General features: G+C 39.3%; 2 protein-coding genes across 2 annotated transcripts in view; one reads left to right on the top strand and one right to left on the bottom strand.

Annotated features, from left to right (window-relative positions):
• The window catches only part of LOC137975202 (tyrosine-protein phosphatase non-receptor type 11-like), a 27,086-nt gene extending 18,328 nt beyond the window's left edge, over positions 1-8,758 (bottom strand). The window contains exons 1-4 of the mRNA XM_068822290.1: positions 8,623-8,758; positions 8,415-8,537; positions 875-1,069; positions 302-424 (exon numbers count right to left, since the gene is read on the bottom strand). Of these exons, the coding sequence (XP_068678391.1) occupies positions 302-424; positions 875-1,069; positions 8,415-8,537; positions 8,623-8,636 (455 nt within the window). The 5' untranslated portion in view covers positions 8,637-8,758. The remainder of the gene's footprint in view (positions 1-301; positions 425-874; positions 1,070-8,414; positions 8,538-8,622) is intronic.
• The window catches only part of LOC137975201 (uncharacterized), a 3,295-nt gene continuing 1,965 nt past the window's right edge, over positions 8,671-10,000 (top strand). The window contains exon 1 of the mRNA XM_068822289.1: positions 8,671-10,000. This exon is cut by the window's right edge and continues 1,965 nt beyond it. Within this exon, the coding sequence (XP_068678390.1) occupies positions 8,789-10,000 (1,212 nt within the window). The 5' untranslated portion in view covers positions 8,671-8,788.

The raw sequence follows: 10,000 nt of genomic DNA on the forward strand, positions 1-10,000 counted from the left end.
GGAATGTGGAGGTGCAGCTGGTCTACTTGTGTGCATTTGGATTATTTCCAACAGTCTCACAAATCAATTTGGACTTTAATGAATTGACTTAAAGCCACATGATTTCTTCCCTCAGTTATTACAATAGCCCAAAGATGATTGTATTATTTCTGTCTTGCAAATCAACTTTGGCCTCGACCAAACGAGGAAGAACTGTCTGAGATGAATTGAGTCGGATCAGGTGTATTGACTCAAAAAATGGTGATGATCATGGTTATACACACTTTCAATTTAATCACTCAACATTATTTCTCACACTAACCTCACAGTGAGAACAAAGTCCCCTGGTTTACTTTGGCTTTCACGAACAAGAAAACTTCCATTCTTTCCTTTGTCAAGAATCATAGTTTCTGCCTCTTTACCAGACATGTGACCATGAAACCACCTGACAAAAAAAATATGCATGCAATTCATAAAAAACAAATAGAAACAAACGTTACAGCTCACATTGCAACCCGGTTGACAAACAGACAAAATTATATAGTTTGATGCTATGCTGTACTCTGGTTTGAAGAAATTTGAATGTACACGTAACTTAGAAAGTTACAATTGTACAATTCAAGTGCGAAGCACACAGGCCATACATGTACATGTATATCAACGGGAAAAAAAGCGAGGTCTTTAAATAATTACCTTCCTAAGCTACATTCCAATTTCTTCAAACCAGAGGGAATAGCAGTAAAAATACACTTGAACAACTGGAAAGTACTGCACTACAAATACATTGTTCAGAGTTTAGGCATTTTACAAAATTAATGCTTTGTTCACAAGGACTGGAGTTCTTGAAGACTACATGTAACTCATATTGGAGGATTTCAAGAGAGGTAGTACCAACCTTTCAGTTGTAGGATCTGTGGAATTCAGAGGATATTTCATCTCGATGATCTGGCCATTCTTTTCTTTCAGTTGTCCATGGTTTTCTGTATAAAACTGGATCAGCTCTGACAAAGTGGCAAACTTCTCTCCTCCATATAAGTCATAAAAATCTCCAACATTTTGAATTTTAATGTGTGTAACTTCGCCATCTCTCCTGTGCATTTAAAGATAAAAAATACAGTACATTTAAAGTTGTGCTACAGAGGTATCTGCTCCTACTATCTATTTCTTGCGAGGAGATACTCCCTCAATTATACATTTTTCCTTTTAGTTCAAAACCTTAAGTACTCTAACTTGGTTTAGAATAAAAAAAGTAGGCAACAATCGATTGCTGGAAGACACGTGGAGCTCAAACACATTATTTCCGAGGCAATAAAACATTACATTAGGGAGGAAATACTAAATAAACGACGGAGAGGGAAAAAGAAAAAAACAAACAACAAAAAACAAAAAAACTGAACTTGAAATCCTGAAATTTAGGCTTCAAGCCCTGCTCTAAGTAGTTAATGGATAATGTTCTGGGTAATTCCTGTTTGCACGTAAACAAAAGTTACTGGTCTGTAAGTTTGAAAAGACTTGTTTGTTTGTTTAATAGTGTTTAATTAGTCCTGAAAAGTTCCCAACTGAGTGGCTTCATATGGTATAGCATTTCACTGGCATACATGGGGTTGTTGGTTCAAATCTCACTGAAGCCATTTGAATTTTCCCAGATGTCTATGAGGGACAATAATATTGCTTAAATTGTCCAGATATGTACAAGGATCTCTTCAGCTTCGTCTGAACCTGCACTTCAAATATATGTTGTAGTTCAATTTTCACCTCTGGTTTAATTTTTTTTTTTTTTGGAACCAGAACAGAATTCTTGAACCAGTGCAGAATTTTTTAAACTGGTTTATTCTTATCAACTGCCTAAAAAGCAAATGGTCACTGCGAACTTTCAATAAGCACGAAATTTTGCTCAAAAATTCGCATGGCCATTGCGAAAGTTACGCAAATTTTTGCTTTGACTGAAACAATAGGCATTTCGAAAATTCGACGAAGTTTGCATGAAAATTCGTTTCACCCGAAATTTTGTTACATTCACCAAAAAGCAGCAAAAAGTGGCGAAAAGTGCAAAATTTGTTTGCATTCTTTTTGCACAGTACTGTAAAAAACAGGGGCTTGGTTTTTTGGGGTTCTCAAAAAGAACATCATATTCCTTTCTTCTGTTCTACTTCCCCTACCCCTCTCTGATCTTCCCCATTACAGCTGTATCTCTATCCTACCCCACCGTTCTTTCACAGATCTATCCCCCCTTACCTTCCAAGGTAGGCCCCTCCTTAAATACCCCTTATACCCTCTCCCTTTACAACAGCCCTCACAGACTTCAACTTGAACTCCACTTCTCTGGATCTGTTGCCCACTCTCTTATCCACTTGAAGATTTTCCATGATAATTTATAATTAAATATTTTATTTAGTCATCCCAGGCCACTCTTGGTCCAAACTGAGCTGATCTGAGCCGAAACAAGAAACAAAATGGGAACATCCGATGTAACTCAAAAGAAATGGGCTTACAGCAACCGCAAACTCTTCACAGGAAACAACAAGAAAGGAGTTTCAAAACAGAAAGTGTTTCAAATCTTGTCCCTAATACACAGTCAAATTTCTCACAGAGGAGACACAAGTATGAAAAAGTGGCTTGAAGAAATTATGCAGAAATCAGCCAGAAAGTTAACACACTCATCAAAATGTGCTTCTTCCATGCCTAGAAAATGCCCATCAATCAATCACAGCTCCAACATTCCTCTCTTTGATACATGTAGAGATCGACAGAATGGTAAAAGGTAACGGATTGTATCCCAACAGCACTTGCTTTTACAAAAAAAAAAACTGATATTGAAAAACCATCCTGCTCGAGTAGTGACCAAGATCAGAAATCAGATCACTTATTTCTCCTCCAAGATTACCTTTGTGCAGTGCTGCTAATGCTACTTTTGATTATTTACATCAGCTTGTAAACAGGCCATTAATTTTTGCAAAATGAGCAATTTCATTTCAAAATAAATTGATATTTTTTTAATATCGTAACAGTACAAAATAATAATAACATTGTAACACTATTGTAACATGGTTACTTTCCGGTAGTTGAATACTGCTCTTGTTAATTGCAATTTAATATTTCTAAATCTTGTAACAGACAACTTATATTGCCAAATGAATCATTCAGTACAATGATAATGACTCACTGAATAAACCGCGGACCGGACATGCAGCTGTGTTCATGGTAGAGCCCAGCCCACAGTCGGTGTTGACTCAAGAGGAAATACTTGCAAAGTTCCCATCAATTTTCAGCAGTGGAGTGGGCCAGCTGTCGAGAGAATGCATGCCTCCTAATGCTCAACCCGTCCAACATGCACCTCGCCACATTGCAGTAGCGCTGAAACCTAAGCTTAGAGAAACACTCAGGGACCTTGTAGGACAAGACGTAATAGCACCCGTAACAACACCAATGCCATGGATAAGCTCCGTGGCAGTGGTACCCAAAAAGAATGGCAAGCTTCGAGACTGTTTAGACCCGCAGGACCTGAACAATGCCATCTAGAGGGAAAATTATCCTCTACCGATGATTGAGGAAATTACGACCCGACTGCATGGTGCCAAAGCATTCACCCCACTGGATGTGCGCAACGGGTTCTGGCATGTCAAGCTTGAGGACGAGTCGTCCTACTTAACGTTTCACACTCCCTTCAGCAGATACCCATGGAGATGGATGCCATTTGGTATATCCTCAGCACCACAAGTTTTCCAGCGGAAGATGCATGAGTTTGCAGAAGGCTTGACTGGCATCGAAGTCGTTGCTGATGACTTTCTGTATGAAGTGTACGCTCAGATCGAGACAGAGCTCCTAGCGATTGTGTTTGCCTGTGATCGTTTTCACACCTACATCTATGGTCACAAGGATGTCAACATTGAAACGGACCACAAACCGCTTGAGTCGATCTTCACGAAACCACTGGCAAGTGCCCCAAAGCACCTACAGAGGATGTTGCTCCATCTTCAACAATACAACCTTACAGTCAAGTACAAGAAAGGAAAGGACCTTCACCTGGTAGACAAACTTAGGAGAGCATATCTCCAGGAGATGAATGCCAGTGACCTTACCAGAGAACTGGAGGACATAGATCAGCCATGAGGGCTACCAGTGCCCAAGGAAACCTGGTTGCAGCTAAAGAACGCTGCTGCTGGCTATCCAGTTCAACAAGTACTCAGATCTGTAATACTACCAAGTTGGCCAGGAAGGAAAGAGAATGCCCCCAAAAGCGTACGGCCCTACTTCAACATGAGGGATGAACTAACCATCCGAGATGAGTTAGTCTTCAAAGGCCAGCAGTTGATTGTTCCTTGAGCTCTCGGGAAAGAATTGATGGAAAAGATCCACTCTTCTCACATCAGAATTGAGGGCTGTGTGAGAAGAGCATGGGAGACTTTCTTTTGGCCCCGCATGGCATCTGAAGGAATATATATCCCAATGTGAAGTTTGTCTGACACACCGCAATGGCCAAGGCAATGGAGCCAATCCCACAACATGAGTTTGCTGCACGACCATGGGCAAAGGTTCGAGTAAACACTATTACGTCACGTGCACTGATCAAGGAGCTGAAAGTTATACATGTATTTGAAGATTTGGCATTCCTGACACGCTGAATACGGATAACAGACGGCAGTTTGCATCAACAGAATTCAGTGTGCTTGCAAAGACTTGGATGTTTAAACACAAGACATCATCAAGCTGAAAATGTGGTCCAAACAGTACAGAGGTTGTTTGCCAAGTGCAAATTGTCGGGAGGGTCTGAGTTCCAGGCGCTCCTGGATTGGTGCAATTCCCTCACAACAGGCATTGGGTCAAGCCCTGCACAACGCCTTTTTGGACGTCACTGCAAGGCTCTATTACCTGTTGCTGGAAGTCTACTGCAGCCAAGCTACCCTACTGAAGAGGATACCCGGAAGATAATAGGAACGAAGCAACGCCAGCAATACTACTATAACAGGCAGAGCAAGCCATTGGAGCCGATAGCTAAAGGAGACTCAGTGTGCCTGAAGCTACCAGGTCAAGACACCTGGAGCCCTGGGATTTGTACCGAACAACAGGGTCCAAGAAGCAAAACAGACAAGTTACATGCAATACAAGAACCGAGACGATGACACATGCATGCCTGGAATTAATATCAACAGGGTCGCACAAAACCAAAATTTAACATACTTTGCCGAATGTTGGATTCTCTGTCATTTCGCTCATGATAAGCGAACTAATGCTTGAAATTCGCTTGGAAAGCAGGCAACAAACTGAACTTTGGCTGAAATATTTTATTATCACAGGAGGCAGATCGAAAGTGTTGCCGATTGTCTCGCCTAAAAAACAGCTCAGATCATGTCATGCAATACATGGGAAACTCCTCAAGCTGGTTCATAAAATGAAATCATTCAACTACAAAAATCCGAAAATAACGGTTTACCTTGAAATTTAAGAAACTCACACATTTCTCTGTTGTGAGAAATGGAAATGTTCAATTTCCTTGTGAAATATGCCGCTCGCACATTTTTCCTGGTGTTCGTAATTTGCATAAATATTTGATTTTTATTTCTGCATCCAATTGGACCCTTTGTTCCATATTCTATGCATCCAAAATGAAAACAAGTGCGTCCCAGGACGCAATGATGCACTCTGGATACATCTCTGCCACCGACCTGGCACAAGACTACATATTGACATGATAGGTCGATCACTCTTGAAGGACTCATGTTTTACCAACATTAGCACTTGATATAATTACCATGGTGATTTTTTTTGTCTTTTGATTAATATTGACATTGTTTACATTGGTGACCCTAATTTAAATACATAATTTACTATAAAAGAGGGAAGATGTGACAAGTTGCGTGACACTTAGTCACCTGCAGTTGCAGCTTGCCCTCACTCCAGTGTTGTGCTTTTCTAAATCACATAAATGCTCGTACCAAATAATAGAGTTCTCGTACCGAACGTCTTACAGTTTTATGAGGTCTTTAATGTGAAAAATTAATGTTCCCACGGGAAATTCACTGTTTAAAGAAATAAAAACATAGCATTCCTGCTGAACTGTATAATAATAATAACAGTCAAACCTGAATTAAATGGACACCCCTGGGACCCTCACTAGTATCCACTTAAGACAGGGTGTCTCCCTTTGAACTTGTGTCGAATGGGTCATGTTATTCTTTGCTATTAAACGATCTTGAAAGGATCAAATACCATTCCTGTGATTGTACCATAACTCTGGAATACTGTTTGCTATTAACCATTTTTATGTGATTATTCACTCTATTTAAGAAATATAAAACATGTACTGTGTTTCTATTGAGTTATAGAAACACAAGTGAAGGTTTGGGAGAACGAGAAATGCTGTGGCAACACGAGCCGCAGGCGAGTGTTTCCACAGCTTTTTCAAGTTCTCCCAAACTTTCAAGAGTATTTTTATGACTCGATAGAAACACAGAGTACACAATTTCTATTTCTTTTAGAAAACAACACAACGAGAAAAAGGAAAGCAGCTTGTTAACTTTAATTATCAAAATGTAAATTCTCTTTGCTCGCGCCATCACTATGTCAACAGCTCGCGCTAGTTCTGTGTCTCCATCGAGTTATAGAAACACGATTTTTAACCAATCAGCGTGCATATTTTCTTAGGACTGTTTTCTAATAGAAGATGTAAAGCAATTTTAAAAGTATGCAGTAACTGTCTTGTTAGACAGGTACGGACACACACTGTGTTTTACTAATTTGATCACCCTTTGTTGCTCAGACTGCCAACAGCACTGTTTGTTAACTGTCCACTAAGATGTGACAGCATTTTTTTTACTTAAGGTAAATGACAGATCTATTAAACTGCTGGGACAAAAAATCTGTATCCTTTTTGCAGAGTCCAGTTAATAAGGTTTTTTAACAATACAAAATAATGGCTGCAAAAGTCAAGTTTAAGGTCCTGTGTCCACTTAAAAGAGGTGTCCATACAGGCATCTTGTGCAGTAAATGTGGGAAAAAATGGGAACTTGTGCTGCTGTCGGCTTTGTGGAGGATGACTGCTTAATATAGGTTTGACTGTACATCTTGATTTAGTGGACTGGAGGAATAGATGCTCCAACCTTGATTGACTTATTTTCTTAATTTTTAATGCTACTTTATTAGAGTACCATGCTTTTTCCCTAACTGTCTTTGCTCAAAGATTTTACAATACGTTTAACCCTTTGACGCCCAAACCGGCCTAAACCAGCCAGACTTGGTATTTTACTCTGTCTAAAGCCAAACCCTTGGGAGTCAATGCATTAAATAACAGTTTTTCTGATAGTCAACAAGCAAAAACACTTTTCTGGATTTGTGATTTTTCTTCAATGCTTTGCTGATGGGAACCATATTTGTAGCCATCTCATTAACTTTGTGATTCCGTTTTAAAGAGATTCGACAAGAACGCTAATGCCTGAATTAACTACCTTTGGTACCTCTTTCCCTTGAAAAGATTCACCTATTTTTTCTTCCAAGAAATATTTTGACACTTTTAATTTACAATGTTTGAAGCGCAGCTGCTGGCAAACACAAGCTGACAAGATTACATCTAACAATCTTCATAATAATTATTTTTCTACTTTGGAAAACATTTCCAGTGCACTATATTTAGGTTCTGATTATACTAAGTTCCTGTTTAATTCATACATGCGTACTTGTTTACATTAATATCTCAGCCGAGAGACCAATTCAGCAGCTTTCCAGTAATAAAAATAACAGTTGCAGGGTTTAAGCTGAAGTCGTAATGGAAGTGTTAAAGTTCAATTCCAATCATGACAAATACCAAAAAGACGAGATTCAGTAAAGATGCTTAAGAGTTGGAAAGAATATATAGTAGGCGACATGAAAAGTTTCAATTTCTAAATTTCAGGAAATTGTCAAACGTTTTGACACATACATACCTTACCGATACGTGCGAGCTAAAAACAGCGGAAATTGTAAGCTTTCATTTCCGATCTCTCTGAGCTGACGAGCTGATGGTCAACTTAAACTATTACATCCCACAGACTTGAAACTATGGAATCGACTGGATTCCTTCGTAAACTCCCCCAATCCCTTAACGCCAATTTTATTCCTACAGCAGCATCTGTCTATGGATCAAGAATACGATCAACACTAAATATTGTTCATGCCATTTTGTTGCTAAACTTGTGTGCACATGCAAAAGTACCCCTCGAAAACCTGTAGATTCAACAGACGAAGGAATAAAGCAAACAAATTCTCGACCGGTAGCTTTCATGTGATCAGTCGGAGGGTTTGCTATGGTATCATTAGAGCCTTATAAAGTGCTGATGGTGATGTATACGTACGTATCAACTGCAAGGCGCTCACACGGAACTTCAACAGCAATTCAACACACAATCGAAGCAGCAAACGCCAAAAAAGTATCTTTTTGCTAGGTCTATCTTGTTAGTAATTACCTCACTGACAACGTGAAGTCTCCTGGATTGCTCTTGCTTGGCCTAACAAGGTAACTCCCATCGAAACCTCTTTCCAACAACAGCTTCTCTGCATCATAACCAGAGATATACGAGTGGAACCATCTGAAATAGAAAGAAAACAAGAAAACGTGCACAATTACTCTTATAAAGAAGTAACACTATGGCAAAAAATGCAGTGGATAGTTACCTTCGTGATGGCATTTTGAAGGCGATGAAAACAAGAGATTCACTCCCAAAAGGCTAAAGCTCGCTCTTCTTTATCAGGAAGTGATAAGTTCTCCGTTCTCACGGAAACTGGAAGAGAGCCTCAGTACTACGCTTGATCCAGGCCACCCACGCCTGAGATTTTAAAGATGGTGGACGAAACGTTCGAAACGCCTCCATTGCATCAGAAGAATAGCGTTATTGATTTTCCTCCTTCTGGGCTTCTTGAAGCCGTCATTTCTTCCTTTCCAAGACAGTGGCGAGGAGTATTTTCTTCTCTCAATTCCGAGGACCTTGCTGTGCAAGCAGGATCTTTTTGGCTGCAAGAAAAGTCAGTAAACGAAAAGTTGTCGGATATTTCTCCAAATTTTATAGATTTCATCGATCACCTTGTAAGCGATTTTCCTGTTGTATTGAATGATAAACTGTTCTTCAAGCCAAAGATTCTACTTTTACCTTTAAATATGCAGAGGAATACGTTAGCATTCATTGATTGTCACAGTTTTTCTCTTCCTTCACAATGCTTGGAAAAGTTAGTTAACTGTTTGAAAAAATGCGTTCCGGAATTAAATAACTGGAGATTAACTTACTTGAAGATACTGGAGTCGAGGGTAAAAGATTCTAGAGAAGGTAGAAATTTAGACTCCCAAAACAGGGAACAAAACAGTTGCCAAGAAAATTACTGGGATTGTGGCAATCTTTTGACTGAAGAATCGATAACAAGGTTTGAAAATCTGGTTGAAAGGAACATAAATGCTGAATCCTCCAAGGATTTTCCTTTGCTTAGCAATTTTTTTGATCGAAAAGTGCCAGATGGCATGGCCAATAATTATTGGAATAAACCAGAGCAGTGTTTACTGTCTCAAGGATTCATTGCCAAAGATGGTTGCAACGATGATGTTGAAACTGTTGGCTTGACAGGTGCAGGGCCACAAGATGAAGATGTCAATGGTGAGACACTTCAAGAGAGCTTATATCAACGAGAATGTGAAGTTGTTAATGAAAGTTACAGTGAAATTAGTAAGGTTCCCGAGAATACAACAAGGAGAGAGATGGTGCTGACACCTCCTCCTGAATGTTTGATAATTCCAGATGAAGATCTTCTGGAGCAATCAAAGTTTGACACCAAAGCTTCCGTGGATATGCCAATGAAAGAACAAGAAAATGATCAATTGCTAACTGATTTTTTCAATGAAAACTTCATGGCCTTGAAAGAGTTAATTCAAAGACTGGAAGGTGGAGAGAAAGATACATCCAATGAACTTAAAGTATTTGCCTCCTGTAGCTGCCTTGAAATAGAAAGCATCTGCAGTCAGTTGAATCTTGACGAAGTACAAGAATCTACAACTATTTCTATGTGT

This window comes from Montipora foliosa, chromosome 11 (assembly GCF_036669935.1).
Source record: "Montipora foliosa isolate CH-2021 chromosome 11, ASM3666993v2, whole genome shotgun sequence".
Classification (NCBI taxonomy): Eukaryota; Metazoa; Cnidaria; class Anthozoa; order Scleractinia; family Acroporidae; genus Montipora; species Montipora foliosa.